General features: G+C 39.5%; 2 protein-coding genes across 3 annotated transcripts in view; one reads left to right on the top strand and one right to left on the bottom strand.

Moving 5' to 3' along the window:
• Window positions 1–2,490: 2,490 nt before the first annotated feature.
• Window positions 2,491–8,855, top strand: tbcb (tubulin folding cofactor B). The gene is made up of 6 exons (XM_042705220.1): window positions 2,491–3,055; window positions 3,968–4,111; window positions 4,834–4,927; window positions 5,159–5,350; window positions 6,386–6,458; window positions 7,256–8,855. The coding sequence occupies exons 1-6, from the start codon at window positions 2,939–2,941 to the stop codon at window positions 7,365–7,367; spliced, it is 732 nt and encodes a 243-aa protein (XP_042561154.1). The 5' UTR covers window positions 2,491–2,938; the 3' UTR covers window positions 7,368–8,855.
• Window positions 8,856–9,904: 1,049 nt separating this feature from the next.
• The window catches only part of yap1 (Yes1 associated transcriptional regulator), a 31,790-nt gene continuing 22,390 nt past the window's right edge, over window positions 9,905–19,304 (bottom strand). For both annotated transcript variants that reach the window (XM_042705219.1, XM_042705218.1), the window contains 4 exons: window positions 15,791–15,966; window positions 13,887–14,023; window positions 12,867–12,979; window positions 9,905–12,639 (listed from right to left, as the gene is read on the bottom strand). In XM_042705219.1, the coding sequence (XP_042561153.1) occupies window positions 12,401–12,639; window positions 12,867–12,979; window positions 13,887–14,023; window positions 15,791–15,966 (665 nt within the window). In that variant the 3' untranslated portion in view covers window positions 9,905–12,400. The remainder of the gene's footprint in view (window positions 12,640–12,866; window positions 12,980–13,886; window positions 14,024–15,790; window positions 15,967–19,304) is intronic.

The raw sequence follows: 19,304 nt of genomic DNA on the forward strand, positions 1-19,304 counted from the left end.
CCAAAAAGCTATTGAAGTTTGAAGATTTATTTTGAATTCAAACATTTTGTTACAACCTGATATGAAAATAAACAAAATAAAGGCTGTGCAATGTGTATGCATACATTTTGAACAGTTCAACATAATTTTTATGTTTCTAGTTCATGTTGTTGAAAAGCTATTGACTTTTGACATTTTAAATGTGTAATTTGTTGATGGTCCCTAAACATACGGGTGTCCGAATGTCTGTTGAATATCGAACTTCCAACCAACTTTACCACGGTGAGCAAATAAATGGCAACTTGATTTGGCCCGATGATTTATTCTCCACTGGTTGCACAGAGTTCAACGTTAGGCTACACAGCAACATAACTTTGCTCCGGTCACTACATCTGATCTATCCTTGTGCATCACCGTTCTCTATCTCTCTCTCTATCGCTCTACCACACCCACCCTGTAGCCTACGTGTTGCTCTATTATACATTATACATTATAGGAGCCACACCAGTATACAACGCTCACTGTCAGATGGGGGACCGGGGTGAAAATGTGACCTGGAACCATAGTGCGAACATTTTGATTGACGTCGGCGTATTAATTGCAGCGGGACATTGAAAAAAAAACTCAGAGCATGAAAGTGTAGTGGGCGGGCGATAGGCAATTATTGACGTTATGGATACATTTGTGACAAGAAATACAAAGGTTGGCGATTCAGTAGGCTACCAGTGGCGAAAAAGACAGCTGATCCACCAAAAAATCAACCTAAAAGAAAATTGAAAATTTCAATCGATTTGACAATTTTACATTACATTACATTTAGTCATTTAGCAGACACTTTTATCCAAAGCGACGTACAAGGGGGATTTTAAGCTTGCCTACCATTGACAACACAATTGCATAGTAGGCCCTTTTTCTTTATTTTTGGAACTCAGCCCATTTGAGGCAAGGATTGACACCATTGCACTTTTATTTTCTCTATTTCTGAACTGATGTTATTTGTTATTGATTTTCTCTATTTTTGAACTGATGTTATTTGTTATTGATTAAGATTTAGAACTTATCGTTATTTCAATAAATTTGACAATTTAAAGCTTGGCCTACCATTTTATTGGAGCGATGAGGGACAGGTGGGGCTTGAAAAGGCCTTGTTCAAAGTGGGGAATGACAGAAACAGTTTGAGAACCACTGCCTTAAGTTGATCACTCGCAGCCTAAAGCAACTGCTGTAGCAATTTAGTAGTGTGCACAAATGATTTACTATTCGTTAATTTACATCTAGCAGCCAGGGGCACAGGAAACATTACATGAATAAAGGGAAGAATGCGGTCCTCTAAATATCAGCACATTCAGGATGTAATGTCATGAAGTCAGTAAAAAAACTGAAGTCTGCTGACACTGGTTTCTACAGGACAGTGATTCAAAGAATACCTAAACTTGCACCATGAAGAACTTCATTAAAAGCAAAGATTAGCTTTTGGATCCCTTGCAGCCCCAAATCCTAAATGTGATTCAATCTTAAACATGTAGCTACATGCAAGACACTAAACATGTCACAGAATGTGGAAGTGTTCTGCAAGGAGGAGTGGGTGAAAATTCATAAATAAGTACCTCAAACATAAAATATGAGAATAGTCAGTATTTTTTTGTTTTAAGTAAGTGCGCACACAATCTTAGCCTGTCCCTCATGTTCTAATCATTTTGGATAATTTTAAGTACTCTACACTGTGAAAATATGTTGTTCTTTCAATCAGAAAGTCAGTTCAGGGAGTAAGAAAGCTAGCCAGTCCTGCAACAATTTTATGACTCGTAAGTTCACCCATATCTATCACCCAACCTAAATCTACTTCATGTCTGATGTAAGATCTATGTGGAAATGTTTGAGAGCAGCGCTCATTTTATGATAAACCCCTTTCCACTACACACCAAATATTGCAGTGATACATAAGTAGGCCTATGAAGTGTCAGTAAGTATAAGATATAAATACGTTTATGTAATATATTTTTGTAAAAAAAAAACTAAACACTTGTCATTTCCAAATCTGTGCAGTGCCCACAGTTAGTAAAAGTCCAACAACCTTAAACCAGAGCGTCACAGAGATAAGAAGCAGGGCAATAAGTGCCCCTCCTTCTTTAGAAGACTGCCTAATATTAAGTAATAATACAATATACAATTGTAGCCCAATAATAAAAGCAAAGATAGAAAAACATAACAGATTCAGCATTCATAAAGCAGTGTTGCTTTAATTCACTGTGCACTCAGTAAAATAAGATTTCTAGGCGATTTCTAGTGCTTATACTTTTCACGTGGCTATCCTTGTCATCTTTGAACATTTCCGGGTCCAGTAAATGGGCGTGACTTTGGTGGAGCCAGTGGAGCCCTCTGATTCGCAAAAAATAGCACGTTCCTGTTAAGAAAGACGTTGTTGATTGGATATGATCTCAGTGTTTTGATGATTCGCCAATGTGATTGGTTTATGGTCGACTATGGGTGGGTAGAAAATTCCAGAAGTACATACCGGTACTCACATCTTTATGCTGCGCAGGGTGTTTACTAGGTAGCAAACGTTAGCTGTTTTTGGAAAAGATCTCCAGTCTCCAGTAGTTCCTAGCTACATACAAGCTCAGGGCAGACTGCGATATTTCGGGTGTTTCACTTGTGCGAAATATATAAGCTAGTGGCGTTAATGCGTTTGTTAGACATAACTAGCTATCTAATCTGCTAAATTAAAAGTTAGCATTAGCATTCCTAGCTAGGATAGACAGCCGGTTATTTTGCCAGCCTGCTTTTGGCATATAACGTCAGCTATTAGCTAAATCCATTTTCTTAGCCCACATTTCAAGTGTAAGCCTCTATACCTTTTACCAAGGTAGCTAGTTATCTTGTATCTGTTATTTACGCAACGTTATAGTTTTCCCAAACGTCTGGGACGAGATAAGTTTGGTTAACAAAAGACTTAAAGATGGAAGGTATATCAGTTATAAGTAATCCAACAGTGGATGTGCGTTTGACGAGCACACTTTCTGAATTTGAATCAAACAAACGATTCAATCGGGGAATCACCATTGCAGAATTCAAGGTAAATATCCTCATCATGGTAAAGTTAACGAACTATAGTGAGAAATGGTTTAGTAGGCATTGTTTATTGGACCAGATGATATTGTTACAAATGAATGGATGGAGCAACTGCTGGCATAGTTACGGTTGCTTTGTGGGCACGTGCTGGTGTGTGTTAAGTATGCATTATTTTAATTTCCCCAAAATTTTCAATTTTTGTCCTTCTTGACATGAAGTCAAACGTATCCGATGGACTCAGCAAATTCATGCTGCCAAAGACTTGAGTAGGAAGCCTTCTTTGTCATTAGACGAACTTTGATGTTGCTACTATGACTGTAACCTCTTTGCAGATATAGGTAGCGTTAGACATAGGTAGATATAGGTAGAGGTAACGTTATGATATTTCTATGGCTTCTACCTATCGCAACCCTGAGAGGAATGTGATCTTGGCAGACAACTTGCCGCATGACGCCATTACCATTGACCACTCCCTCGTGATCATTAAGCCTTTCTTATTTTTAACTTAGGCTTTGTGTTTACCTTCTCAGCTTGTTTTACTTTTTATTTTTAAATAAAGTGCAATTTGTTTAACACAGTGTAATATGGAGTATACCAGAGCTGACAGTGTGATGAGTACTTACACAGAGGATGGTTTTGGTACTCATTCAGATGTATGTCTTGAAGGAGTGATGAGCTCAATCTAAAGTTTAGTCAGCAATATTCATAACATCAAATGGTGGGCAGCAAGACTTCATTTGCAGCAAATGCCGTTTAAACTGGTTAAAAAAACACCTAGGGTGCATTGGGGTATCTTTTCTCTTACTCCACCCACTGTAGGGATGCTCTTCACTTTCTATTGTCTATGTGTATTACTGACTTGTTACATAGCTTTATCATCTTTAACTAGTATTTAATTTGTCTGTATGTCCATCAGGGTAAGTTGGAGATGGTGGTGGGCATTCCAGCGTCATCTATGGAACTCCAGCTTTTCAGCATCCAAGACAAATTCCTGCTGAAACTTGAGGATAATGAAGCTCTCTTTGGCTCATACCCAGTGGACGATGACTGCAGGATACATGTAAGCTGGAACACTCAATTTCTTTCCTAGGTTTTTAGGATTTCCTATAGATCATTAAGGAACAGGACATTAAAGGTGCAGTATCGAGGATTTAGGGCAGTAGTTCACAATCTTTTTTTGTATGAATGTCCCAAAAAGGAGGAAGCTCAACCTAGGTCTGGACAAAAGGCTCAAAATCTGGACTATCCAGACAAAATGTGTCAGTGGTCACCCTAAAGGCACATGTTAACTTTGCAAGTTCAGTTTGAGTTTGTTAACCCTGAGATGGGGGGAAACTCTCGGTTCCAGAAAGAGAGGTAACTTAAACTTTGGGTCAGTTACTATGGTAACTCTGTGAACCTAACCTACTCACTGGCAGTCTTTCTTAAAACAAACCCTGAGTTTCTCCCCATCTCCTCCCTCCTGCTGGGCAGCTGTTGGACTTGGCATGTTCTTTCCTCGTTTTCCCAATCGACGTTAAAGCAGAATTAATTAGCACAACCTTCTGTCGGGAGAAGATTTTGAAAACCCCAAATAGGCCTCATTCCCTGATGACTACCTTATCGAAAGCCACCGTAGCTTCTTCTACACGCTTGAATAGAGAGAGGTATTCAGTTGGTTGCAATCTGCAGCCTCACCACTAGATGCCACTTAATTCTACATATTGCACCTTTAACCTGAAAAATGAAATATTTCTGAGATCTTAAAAAAAAAAAAAAAAAACTGTTTTTGTGAATGTGTAGGTGATCGACCAAAGTGGTCAGGGTGCAGAGTTCAGCGATGTGTCGAAGGTTGAGAAGTTTGAGATCTCAAATGACGCCTACGAGAAGAGAAGTGGTATGGATATCCAAACTGAAACAGATTTATATTGGGAACTGTATGATGTGGCCTGTCACAGATATAGTTGTCCCCAACCTGAGGGGTTCTGCTGCTGCTTCTTCATGTGTCACAGCATGCTAATTATATCGCCCCTTCTGATGTAATGGCTAATAATTAATTGATCTTCATTTCAAGTGTTTTGATCTTAAGGTTTAATTAGATTATTTACTTATTTTTTTTCCCCCTCAGACTCTGTGCGCTCCTTCCTAAAGAAGAAGAAGCTCGGTAAGTTTAATGAAGAGGGTGAGCTGAAAAAGGAGGAGCTGAAGGAGGCAGCAGAGGAGAAGGAGAAAGCTGCGTGTGCCGACATCACCACTGGAAGTAGATGTCAAGTCAAAGTTGTTGGCCAGCCTACTAAGCTCGGCACTGTGATGTATGTAGGTAAGCAGGCCCGACCTTTCTCCATTGTGTTTATGATTGAACAGGTTTGAAAAGCACAAGGGCACAATTTAAAAATTGTAGCAAAAGCTGCAAAAATAAGGTGTGGGCAAAACGACTCCAGTTAGAAATCCTTAGTGAGCTGAAATTTAGTTATCAGTAGATCTTTTGTAACTAACTATTGACTTATCTTGAAAAAACACAGATGTCGCTACCAGTATGGACTACATTGTGACGCTTGGGACTCCATGGTTACAGAAACTCTTACCATATGGTTTCTTATGAAACCGCTCTAGTGCCTAAAACATCTGATTATATGCAACAGATTGTGGCTATCAAATCCTTACATTATCATTGTGTTTTCTTAAATCAACTGCATGGTTGATTTGAGAACACTTGTGATCCCTGATTGGTAAAGCTACCTATGGTTAGCTTCTGCTCACCTTGTGAAATTGGTGACGCATTGACTAAGTGCCTTGCTTAGTAGTCTGTTATTTTTAACTGTTAGCAGAGGACATTTTTTAGAGATAAAGGGGTCTAAAGTCTATATGGAAACGACATACACATGCATTTTATTACACAAAATTCGAATGCAGGATCTCAAGCCGTTATTAAAGTACCACGTGTGTTATTTCGTTGATTTTCAAAACCCATTCATTTTCTCGTATAAGGATTTTGTTTTTAACAAATCAGACTTGGCAAAAATGCAAATTCACAGCATACAAAATAACAACCCTCACTTACACACCCTATAGCATTGATATTTAGTTAAATCATGCCTCACTTATACTGTAGTAATGTTTGAATGCTTTAAACAGAGTGCTGCAAATGGAAGACTTTTAAGCATCCCAATATCGAAATTTTACTAAAGATGTGTAAGGCCTATAGTAACCAAAAGTTATCATACCACAGTGGTGCCATACTGTTCCCACATGCACACAATATTAACTTCAATGACCGTGAACATTTTGCCATATACATGTCATGCAGCTCTGGGTGTAGGACATGGGATGATTTGTATTTGTTTGTGGTTTTAAGGAACGGCAGACTTCAAACCAGGCCACTGGGTTGGAATCAAGTACGATGAGCCACTTGGAAAGCATGATGGGAGGTATGTACTATGACACGTCTCATAGCTGCAGGTGAAAAGCCTTGAATGTCTCATTTCAGTCATGCGTGTTTCTGTTTTTTGAATGTGTAGCGTGTTTCAGTGAAATGTCCTGAACCTCTCGAGAGGTTTAGTGTGAAATCAAGCCAGTTCCTCATCCATGGCTTTCAACAGATGCTTCGTCAGTAGCTTTCTTGAATATCGAAAGCTTGTTGTTTTTACAATGTCTTGCTGTTGTCTCGGCACTGACTGCACGTGTGTAGAGAGTGCTTGGGGAAGGTTCCAGCATCTAGTCATGATCCAGTTGCACTCCGACCCCTGTCCAGTGAATACAAATGCAAAATTTCCCATTTTGTAATGTGTCCAAAAATACAACTACAAGTTCACTAGATTATGTTTGCGGCAATAAAACGAGTAGTCATAAACCCTAGACCTACCAGTGAAATAAAGCGGATTGACTAATGGAAAAACTTTCCTGTCAGCTTCCTGTGATGAATTGTTTACTTACTCCCTGTATAGTTTTCACTTCTTTTAGTACTGAATAAGTTTACTTACTAGTTACTTTTCTTAAAATGGTACAACACCCTGTTATAATAACAAAGGTGTTGAAAGAAGAACAAGAATAAGTAGTATACCTTGCAAATATGTAAGGTTCGCTCTGGTTCATATGTGTCAATTAGCAATATGATTATGCCCCAACCGCAGTAATAGCTTCCATAAGCCTCAGAGGGACCTTTTGTTTGTGAACTCTGGACTTAACTTCTGTTATGTGTTTTGTTTTTTCTGTCTATGTGTCTCAGTGTGAACGGGAAACGGTATTTTGAATGTGAGCCGAAGTATGGTGCCTTTGTGAAGCCTACGTCAGTGACTGTTGGGGATTTTCCAGAAGAAGACTACTTGGATGAGATATAGGTCAGAAATTGTCTCATATCCAAGCCATCTGGCAGGGGAGTTGTATGCATGGAAGGATGCACTTTGTTTCAATTTTTGTTTGTTTCCTCTTTTTTTTTTTTTTTTTTTTTTTTGCTGGTCAAGAGCTTGCCTAGTTATAACAAAAATAAATCTCAGTCCTTTGAATAGAACAAAAAATGTCTGACCTTGTGACGGATACATCTCTTTGAAAACCTGACAGGCAAAACCGTTAATGTTAGAGCTGTGGCCTTTCTTTCTTTTCCAAAAAATAAATCGATATGTTTTCCATGTCATAATAATGACACATTGAAGCCATTGTTTGATATGTGAGTGTATCTCATAATCCAAGTGTGTTCTGAAAGTGTTCTGAGGGTGTCAGCTAACACAATTTCTTCTGTTATACTAACCCATGTTGGATTTCCTGGAAGAATTGTGTGTGGATTTAGAGCAGGACGGGTAGAAACATTTTGGGCTCCATGACCACTCTCACCTATATACTGCCTGGCATGCTCCAGGGCCTCTGTACTGCACTGGGGCTCTTGATAGCCCCTTCCTGCTATGCCACTGAGTGAGCACTAGGGGGAGTAGCAATCGCATGACCACCTTTTTTTTTTTTTTTTTTTTACATTTTGCAGTCTTCAAGGTAGCACAAAGCCTCATGATGTTCTAAGCAAGCATGAACTTCATGTGTAATGAAGCTGAATCGGAGCTGTTTTTTTTGCATGATTGTTTAGACTGAACAGAATATGTTCCACAGAAAACCTGTGCAAGTCCTTAGTGTCCTCTGTACTTCATTTATGGGGAAACAAATCTCTAGTTGATCGTTTTTTACCTTCTAGTCGTGTCACAAGGTTAACGTGTTCATTCAGCACACTGATTCAATCTTCCGAAACATGCAAGAATTGTAATGAGATTTGCACAGAATTTTGATCAGGGATTCGACTTGTCAATATCAACGTGAGGATGATGTCTAGCCTTTGTGAAACCATCACATGATTTCTATGAATGGCTACATTTTATTCCCCCCCGCCTAAAAAAAAAGAAAACGTTCCCTCCCCAAATCAATTAGATCCTTGTCCTGCCAGGTCTGGAGCCCAGACAGACCGGTCTTTGATACATGATGAAGACCTTGGTTTACTGCAGAGGTGACTCACAGCCACATCATTCATTAACTTTTATAGACATTAATTAACTTTGTCCATGATCATATTCATGATTCTGCAGGAAGGCAGTCAGACTGGTGTGCCCCTTGATGCACTGTTATTATACTAGCCACGTGACAATGTGTTGATGAATGGCAATGGTGTTGAATGGTAATGTTGTTATAAAATGACAGAAATGAAAGAAGTAAATGTTTCCTGCACTGTTAGAATAGTAAGCTAGTTTTGCTGTAATTGATGTAAGGATGAGAATACGTTGAAACTGACATTGTTTATTCGTGACGCTTTTCAATAAACAGTATGATCACATTGACTTGCATAGGGTCAATACTTGTTTTTGTCAATGATTTGCTGATGTAAATAATTTGGGTTTAGAGCTTGTCTACATAAATCATTCATGCCTCAAGCCTATTAATATCCTATGTCTTGGAATTGCAATTAAAACATTGAACATGCATTTGTCGTGCCACATTGTAAATTAGTTTGAATTATATTGTGGCATTTGTACACAGAACCATGACTATTAGCTCAAGGCTGTATAAGAAGTAAATTGAACCACCTCTACAGAGAAAACTTTAGAACTGAGTATTTGAGTTACCTAGAACTTGTGGAGGCCAATGGTTTGCATGGTGTGGTGATGAACAGTGTGGAAGAAGAAAATATGTAAATAACATATAGGCAACTGTGTCACGGATGCTTCTCAAGTTGCCCTGGCCTTGTCAGCCAGGGTGAGTCAGGATGGGAAATAGAAGTTTAACAAATGCGAAATGAAGTAACTGGTTTGAGAGACAAATAAGAACATGAAGACTGACGTAGACAATGTGAGAACACATAAACATGTGAGAACAAGAATGAGCTCATCCATTTATCTTAACACTTCCAAATGTCAGCACAAGAGGGAAACATCTACAATGTATACATTCTGTCGTGACAGCTTACAACAATGAGAGCTAAGAGTAGGGTACATGTGTAAGATTAATAACTGATTTTCCATCAGTCTGATTTCCACACGCAACCGCCCACACAATCTCAAACAATTTAGTAAATTATTACAACTTATGTGTTAACATTTACAGCAAAACAATACAAGTTGGAGTAACACCCAAATTGCATATTCAACTGCAAACCTGCTTTAAACAGGTTGGTTATTTTTGTATTAGTTTTTTGTTTGTCTATAGAAGACTTCTAATGGCAGGCTGTAAATAAATCAACTTGCTAATTTGTGCAAAAGATATTTAAGTAAATCAGGGCTTAAGATTTCTTTGTCATTTGATCAACTTTAGATGTTGTCTTTCTCATGGCATAGAAGTGGGTTAGATATGCAGGCTTATTATGATCACAAAATCCCCAAAGACAATAAACAGGAGCACACAACGCTTACACAAAGTATATATTTTATTCCAGGCCAATTTTAAACGTATTATATAAAGAGTGTAACAGAACTTAAGGTCCTACCATACATGCACACATATCTATTAAAAAAGAATGAAGAGATCATGTCTATGAATTTTATGTGCATTTAGGAACATCTACAATACAAATTGTTTACCTTGAGTGATTAATACACTAAAATAGTCCATAATTACTATATTCTGGAAGTTACATACTAGCTAAGAACTGAAATCATGTTTCAGTGACAAATACCTTTTCTTACTTTAACTTTCTGTAGGCACAAAATATCATCGCTGTACCAATGATTTATAAAAATCACTTTCCATTACATTGTTCTTTCCAACACTGATGTCCATCAACAATGTATTTTGCTATAGCTGCAAACAGGAAGCAAATGTCATTTCTATAGCAAAACATTTTTGTCCCCGGATCACTAACATTTGACCTCAAGACAATGACGCTGCTGTTCTTTGTGAGTTAATATAAAAATCTGAGTAAATCTTGCAGCTGTATAATTGGTTTGCATGTCTGTTCAAATAATCACAAATATGCACCCACATAATTGAGACAAATAATTAATAAATGCAAAGGGTAAAATCACTATGTAAACAGACATTTCATAATACTCATATTCTCTGAATATAGGAAGCATTTGTGATACTGTCACCAGTGATCAGATGCTGTAGTGTTCTCACGCTCCAAATGTAAACTACATTTTGAATCTCTGGATTAATCGATAACTTGTTCTACACTTCATTCAACTACAGCCACCTTAGGAAGACAGGTAAGGGCTGTAGAGGCACCAATATCTCCATTTGTTTGTACCCAGGCCATAGACATTTCATTAGCTTATGTACGATGTATTCTGTGAAGAATATGAAAAATAATTTGTTCACTGGTGTTCATAAGGATATGACTACACAAAACAAAAACAGTCTTTGGAAGCTTGGACAAAAAAATTCTTACAGAAGTCATAGCTAATGGTTTATACTATGATCCTTTAACACAATGGCCAGTCAAGTTCCAGCTAACTGCTACTCTACACCACTAACCATCATGACGTGCTCCTCTAACCAACATAAACATATCAGAACCATCTTCTTCTTAAAACTTCTCTTGCAAGGCGGTCATATCAGACAAGCTCTCCAATATCTTCTGCATTGTCTGGCAATGTCTTGTTTGTCCTGTAGTGTTTTAATGGATAGTGACATTTCTAGACATGTGAGGAGTATATTAGTAATTAACATGACATTTTAGCAACAGGCTGAGGGCAGAAAAGCATGTTTTTTTTCTTCTTTTTTTTTTCTTTAAAGCATATTAGGACAATTACTCAAATCCAAATGAGTTGATGGCAGACTTGTCAGTTTGATCTGTTTAGTATTGTTTTTACGGGAATTATGTTCATTAAAAAAAAAACACTATATTTTGTTGTTGACGGTAAAGGCGGAAAAGCTCATCGATCTATACGCAATGCCCATAACTGATAAAAGCAGTACTAAAAAGATAACCCAGCAAATTAGGTTTAAATAAGACTGATATATAGAGGCTAAGCTTCATTTCAAAATATAACATCCCTAATTCCCAAAATACATTTTAATAAAACTTTAAGGAAGTATATTTGATTATTGAAAATAATGATTAGTAGTAAAAGAGTGGAGTTGCATGGTAGATGTTCAATACGACAAATATAACAATATAATGCTTTACACAGTAATGCAGCAATCTGGTACTGAATTCTCCTCAGAAATACAAAAAAGTAAAAGACAACTGACTTGGATTGAACTCCTTGCTGGCACTGCCAAACAGGGGAACAGACTGCATCCTCCATTGCCTCGTGTGAGTTATTCAAATGATTTGGCCAAACATGACCACAACCTCACTCCACTTAACTTTCAGAAGTTCTGCCTCTCATCAACAAAGATCTTTTGGTTTCTCAAGAAATAACAATACAAAAAAATCTCAGATGAGATGGCAGACAGTACAGGGTAGTACAGGATATTTAGTATAGCTATCCTGTCTTGTGTGTTTGTATGTGTATATTTGTGTTTGTGTGTGTGTGTGTGTGTGTGTGTGTGTGTGTCTGTGTGAGAGAGAGGTTGTATTTTCTGAAGTGTTTTGCATGACTGTGTTTCTGCTATCGTCTGAGGAGGCAAGCCGAGCCCCCCCCCCGCCCCACGGGACTGAAACACACATTTGGACATTTCTCCTTTCATTGTCTGTTCATGGGCCAGCCTTGAGGATACAGACAAAACGAAATAATATAGAAAAGAAGAAAAACGAGAGACCATAGGAATATAAACTCAATATCTCAAGTTTGGCCATGTGTGATGAATGACGAAATAACAAACTTATCCAGAGAATGAAGTCTCATTTTTTTTGTTCTGTTGTGAAAGCCGCTTAGACGTCCTTCACAGAATTGACTCGGCATTAGTTCCGAGAGATAGAGAGAGTGGCGGCGGCGGCGTTGTCCCCGTGGTGACTCTATAACCATGTGAGGAAGCTCTCTTTGTCAATCTTGGTAGCGGCCAGCACAGACTCCATGTCGTTGAGGATGTCAGAGCTGAGCGCCTCCTGCAGGCTGGGCATGAGCTCCTCACCTTCTACGGCCATGCTCTCCCCCTCCAGCGTGCCCAGATCCACGTCTGTGCCAGGCATAGCATCCAGGTAGTCAGGGAAACGGTTGGGCTGTGTCACCATGGAAGCAGGGCCCAGGGAATCATCTGATAATGCAAAACATGGAGGCTTGGTCACATCTAGTGTATATAAGCAAACTACTGAATAAATACACATGGCACCAATATCAAAACACAAATACAGTATGTTTTATAGCAACTATAGGAAGATTAAGGTTAAAAGAAGTTAGAAACCCATTGTCTGAATCACGATAAGTGATGAGTCTGACTCATGGTAAAATGTGATCTGGTGCAACTGTTCCAGGGGAACTTACTCGTCTCCATCTCATCCACACTGTTGAGGAAGTCGTCCGGAGTGCGGGGGACACTGTAACTGCTCATACTCAGGCCACTGTCTGTGCTTTCATCACGGGAGTGGTAGGTCCCACTGCAGACACACACAGCAAAGCAAAGGGCACGTTATCAACTGAGATCAAAGTTCTGTTAAATAGTAATAGTATTATAGTGGGATGAAGCTTTTAATACTTGTTCTTTAACCTAAATGAATCAAACTGAACCAAAATGAGCTTACATTCTGGGCCAGATCAATCTTCATAAATTACAAAAGCTCTAAACAATTGATACTGGAACCAGAATCAGTCACTTTAAAGAGACTCTGACAGAGACTTGTTTAGCTGACTAACGGGCTAACTAGTGGTAGCAGAGTGAAATGTGCAGGGCAGGCTAGACTGAGGAGAGGTAAAATGAATGAGGCCATTGTGTGCATGTAGGCCGGTAGGGGAAGGGGTTGCAGGGCAGACTGGCCTGTTCACAGACGAGACCAAACTCAGCCGGCTCTCCGTACCGTTTGCCCTTGTTAAATAAGGACTGTGATTAAACTCACTGGGGTTTCTTTATACCTCAGCACAGGAGAAGGGTTTTGAGTGGCAACCATACTCTAGAGAGTTTGCTGAGCCATACTCGTTTGGCTCCTTACTGGTGCCAAAGGCACCTAAAGCCACATGAAAAAAAAGGCCCGATTCTGGTGTTATTTCACTGTTGATTAAATAAACAAGCACTTCACACAATGTCCACTAGATGGACATATAACGTGCTCCTGACCCCAAATGATTCATTGCCATGTGAGTGTTTATTACTGGATTGCTAGGCTTATTATACAGAATTTGTTGTTTATGTGAGTGTTAAGTCATCATTCATATTTTTACACACGTAAAAATAAAACTTGAGCACTGTTCATTTAAGTGAGTGATTCTGGCTAAAATTAAATTTAAATTCAGAAAAGCTTTCAAAACTTTTATTAGGCCAAACTTCTTTATTAGGCTACCGACTCTCACCTGTTGAGGAATGGGTCGGAGCTGTTGGTGGTCATGGTCCTGGCATCCTGAGCCATGCCCGGGGAAGAGATGGGGTTCTGGGTGCCTGGTCCATCCTGCTCCATGCTGACGGGAAGCTGGTTTCTCAGAGCCAGTTCCTGTGGGTGCAAATGCCATGTTAAAACAAAACACAGTTCCAGGACAAACGTAATCCAAATACAAATGTTTAAGTTTCCTTGTTATTCAATCACTGTGCGCACAGACACCGTCAGGGATAGGAACCCACTTTCCAGTTCCAGGCAACCAACATGTGAGAAGCAATAGCCTGTCAGAGGACTGAGAAAAATACACAAAGGCCCTTGGGAAGAGTCACCACTGAAGAGAAGTTACAAGAAACTTAAGAATTTAATATTTCTATTCTATTCTAATACCAGTTAACTGGCAATAGAGGTAGCAAACCCCTTGATATCATGCGTTGTGGCAGTGGCACTTATTCAACTGTCAAAACCAACATAGAATTGAAGAGCCGGCAAAGACAACAAATGCTACTAAAGCCTGATCTAGACATTGGAACAGGAAATATCCCTCTCTAATGGAGTTCTCCATGTTGGTGTGGAATGCATCTAGTAATTGCAATATGCTGGGGCCCTCTTCCCAAATATATTTGAAAAAACAGGTACAACGGATTCAAAACTTGGACAGTATACGGATTTGGGATTTGTGCACCTCTGCCAAAGGTCATTGCTGTAGACATCTAGTTGTACCAAAAAAGGCCTACCTGACTTGTTTTGACTAAACAAAAGGAAACCGTTAAGAATCTAAAGAGCCAAAACAATTAAACGTGGTTTCTGGCGAGACGTAACTGAATGCAAGTACAAAGCCCATCCCTGGCCATGAAGTAACAAATCTGGTTTCCATTTCAACGAACGATTGTGAAAGACATTTTCTGTAAACATCCATAATGACACTTCAAGCAGGAACATGGTGGTATGGTTTGTAAGGTCACGTTCATTAAAGTATTACTTAAAGATCAACAGAAGATTAAATCACTGCAATTCCTTAGAAAATGTACTTTATTATAGTACATCCAGAACTACATTATTTATAGAGAATATGAGTGGGATGAGTAATATGGGACTATAGACCAGCTAGAGTGATTAATTCAAAGACCCTCAACAGATTTCCAAGGAACAAAAGCAGGTGCCTTTGACTGGGCAGGAGCTTTTAGCTGTGCTAACTGAACAAAGCTTTCTGCTATGCTATCTGAACAGCTTCTAGTTTCCGAGACACCATACCAGTGGATCCCTGTACCTTTGATCTGTTTAACTTCCAGCACAGGGGGCATCGTACAGAGCACTCTACCCATCCCCTAACACCTCGGCCTGCTGTCCCTTATATTCCCTACTCTCCAGCCCTCTGCACAAACACACCAAGTCTGGGTATATATCACGCCCATTTCATTATAGAAATGTCTTCAGTCATAGTAAACGCAGCTCTTTCAATGGAACATTTCTGTGTCAGGGGGCAAACATAGCTGGCAAACACACCTCTCTCTCCACCTCTACTTAAAGCATGAATGGGCATAGGTTTCCTAAGGTTGTTAACTGCAACATGTTCAGAACTAGTTTTGACAAAGCCCCCGCACAGCTCAGGGGTCCAGGGTAGCATTGTAATCCAAACATAATTATGTCTCTGAGTGCACTTGCACAATCAGAATGGCTGTTTGCATTACTATGACAGCTATATTTAGGTCATTACAAATACTGAAATATTTCATCTAAAACCCCAGCCTCAAGGGGGAAAGCTATTTCAACCTTGCCCTACCACAGAGGACATGAACATGATTTTATAAACTTCAAAAATATTGTGTCTAAATCACAACTCTGTTACATAGCTCGTTTCTGTGGCTAGTGGGGGGTGCTGACCTGGGGTCTCTGCCTCAGCAGCTCCTGGTGCTTGAGCCTCAGTCGCTCCTTCTCCATCTGGAGCTGCTGCAAACGCATCTGACTGTTGCCTCCCAGCGTGCCACCCTGGGGGCTGGTGGGCAGCGGACCGCCCTGCTTCACCGGGGTGCCCTGGGAGAGGCGCTGCGGGTTCATAGCTGAAAAAGAAGGAAGGAAGGAAGCAATATCCATTAAGATCTGTGGGGAAGCGGTTGCTCTATCTCATTACTGACTGACTGTCAGATGAGTGTGGCTAGATAATTCCATAAGCATAGGAGCCAACAAAACACATTTTCAGTTCATGATCAGTTCATTTTTTCAAGACAGTGAAATGACAGTAGGCTATTACACCGTTGTTATTTACATTACAAATATAAAGTCGGCTTTGAGACCCCATGAAGTGCATTCATCATGTAAGGTTGACTGAGGAAGTAGTCATCCTGATCTAAACAGTAGGTTAACCCTGACAAATCCTCCCAGAGTTATTCACATCAAGCGGTTGAAGATAAAAGAGGATCGACTGTACACCAACACCAAAGAATTTAAAAATAACATGTTTCAAGCCACCTTTTGGTCAGGCAGCAGCCCCCATTCCTAAACCTTGTAAGCTTCAAGTGTAAGGTATAACCTTTAGCCTATGTGCTTGTGGGGTTGATCAGTTCATTCTTATAGACTCCTCTAGAATTAATCCTATTCACAACCCAACAAGGCCCCACCGTACAGTGCAAAACACTCCCAATCTTTATCATAGTTATGAACAGGTCTTGCACACCTGACAAATAGTTTTTCACTCACTTTTCATACTTTTCATCTACTCACCTACACTTTCTACTGGTCATGGATGAATTTGGTACTGCATCTAGTCATCATCAAAGATTTCAAATATTATAAGTATCACTGAACCGTAATTGTGCTACACACAGTAACCTTGGCTTTGTGGTGATGTGGTGGTGAACTGGAAACATCCAGTCAAGAAATTCCAATCAATCAATATATCTCCATTTAGTCTACCAATTTCCAAGTAGTGTTTGTGACATGAAATCAACAAAAACCCCACAACACACCTAATCATTCCATCTGTGTTTGGACTTTATGTTGTAACAATAATATTTGGGTTCTATTATTAACTGAGGCCTTCAGCATGTTCTCAGCAGCGGCCATGGTTAGGCTCCAAACATAAACAGTTTGAATCTGACATTAACACTCATATTTCATTTAAGGTCCCAACATTTACTGGCACTGAGGTCAGAAATGTTAAAGGTATCTTTGATAGGGCCTCCAATATCATCACTATAAGAAGCACTGCATTCATAGCATTTTGGCTAACCAAAGTTCCAACATTTAACTTAAACTTAAATTACACTTAATTAAGCTTCACGGGGGACACGAGAACTTAATCAAGTCTCATCTAGCTGGTGGATTCAAATTCATGCTGAGATTCATTGACATCAAATTTCAGTTGCATCTTATTGATTGTATCGATGTACATTAAAATATATGGTACAAAGACATATACAGTGATGCTCCGATACTATGGTCTCAAAGCTAAAAGAGGTAAAAGAGGAGTTATGAATATTGGCTGATATACAGATGATCATGAAATTACGTAAATTGTTTAAAACTTAACCCAGAGCCCAACTTTTCTTGTGCTTGCATTTCTTACAAGTGCCTTAGCTGTGATATTAGCATTTTTATGGTTAGCCAAAGGCTTTCCTACATGTCCCAACACCCTCTATTGTTATGTTTAAGATTGTCTGTCTGGAGACACGCCCAAGGCAACTAAGCCAACTCCCCTTATTCAGAGACATGTGTTAACACTTCCACTAGTTAAACCGGTTCTCCTGGAGATAAACACTAGGTCCAAGACTCTCCCACTCGGTTTCTTTAAGTGACTCCTCAGTTCCTGTTATGCATATTCATCCATTTCATGATCAAAACTGTACTGGGTGGAAAGACAAAGAGGGACAAAGTCACCAAACTTGCATCTGAGAGGGACAGGTGCTTTTGTGCTACAGTCAAACTTGCACTCCCACTTCTGAGGTCTTGATTTTCCACATCTCCAAGTGGTTACATCAGTATAAACTAGCGAGTCACGTCCAAAATGAGGAAACTATGTCTAGGGGTTCTGATCTCAGGCCATATTATTTTGTATCTGGGGACGATACAACAACAAAAGTTTCAGTTTGGGCCTGAATATTGTTTAATAGGCCTGCACTTAAGATTTCTGCATAATAATGAAATAAGTAAACAATGGATGATCAGAGGCCTCTGGTGGTATGGGGCCCCAAGCCATGAGCCCAGCCGGTAACCTTGCCCAGGGAATATAACATGTACTATTACAATGACTCAATTCAAGCTGTAAGGACTGGATGGAGGAGCAACATCTCTTGCCTGAGAGGATGCAGAACCTCATTAAAACAGCTGATGACAGACAGCACCGGAAAGACTGACTTTCCTTTGTTGCCCAGTGGTGTGGCTAAGGCTCCTGGAAGTGATACAGCTTGGGCTTCTAAATGTTTTCAGTAATGCTAAGCACACACCAGTAGAAACAGTCGTTGTAAGACTTGCGGTGGAAGAACACATTTTGGCCAAGAGCTCTGATCGCGGCAAAAGAAATCCACATTTACAAAAAGAACCAATGGCATGCTAGTGGCCAGGGAATGTTATGTTTAAAGTGGAATGCATAACAGAGACATTACTCTATTAGTTGTATTTGAAACATATTGATTAAAAATAGGTACTCATTGAAGCCCTTTCAGACATCTGACGACTGGCCCTCACATTAGGCGATAATAAGCCAGCCTAGATTTAGAATAGCATTTTCCTACATCATCAAGTTATGACATGATTAGATTACTGTGATCGGTATGGAACATGCAGAAGATGACCTATATTGTTTCCTACAAGGGAGGATTTTTCCTATACTTTTCCAACAAATGCAATAAATGCTACAGTTCAGTGAATTCAGCTATCGACATTTTCGCTAATTAGCAGAGGCTAAAATTGCACCTTTTAAGGGCTTTACCATGTCAGTCGCTGTTTGGAATCATGATTTTATACATGAAATTTGAAACTATGAAAAAAAAAAAACACAAATATTAAAGTTACGTTTTGTTTAAAGTTTCTGTATTAAATAAACTAAATTAAATTGACGGCAGACAACAAACAGAGTTATCAGAGTAAGAAGTTATATAACGATAGGCAATCCCTTGCAGATGCCTGAGGGAGAGTGTGCTAGTCCTCCCTGCTCTTCCCATCATCAATCAGCAGGCTAACACTATCATACTGTGAATACAGCACCACTTAGGACGAGCCTGGGAACACTGGGATAAGCCTCAACCCATTTACCAACACTGTGTGTACCCCTCCCCCAACACACAAACCTCACACCCCTCTCCCACATAATGCCTCTTCCACTCACACAAACAGACCCTCACCTCTAAAATTACCCCACGCTTTCACACATAAGCCAGCCCCCATTCTCTCTATTGCGTTA

Source organism: Clupea harengus, unplaced genomic scaffold, assembly GCF_900700415.2.
Source record: "Clupea harengus unplaced genomic scaffold, Ch_v2.0.2, whole genome shotgun sequence".
Classification (NCBI taxonomy): Eukaryota; Metazoa; Chordata; class Actinopteri; order Clupeiformes; family Clupeidae; genus Clupea; species Clupea harengus.

What these genes read in the sequence shown, in the direction of transcription:
- tbcb (XM_042705220.1), top strand. Translation starts at nt 2,939, where the DNA reads ATGGAAGGTATATCAGTTATAAGTAATCCAACAGTGGATGTGCGTTTG. An exon ending in ACGATGACTGCAGGATACAT is followed by an intron (nt 4,112 to 4,833) that starts GTAAGCTGGAAC and finishes GTGAATGTGTAG; the next exon opens with GTGATCGACCAAAGTGGTCA. An exon ending in CGCCTACGAGAAGAGAAGTG is followed by an intron (nt 4,928 to 5,158) that starts GTATGGATATCC and finishes TTTCCCCCTCAG; the next exon opens with ACTCTGTGCGCTCCTTCCTA.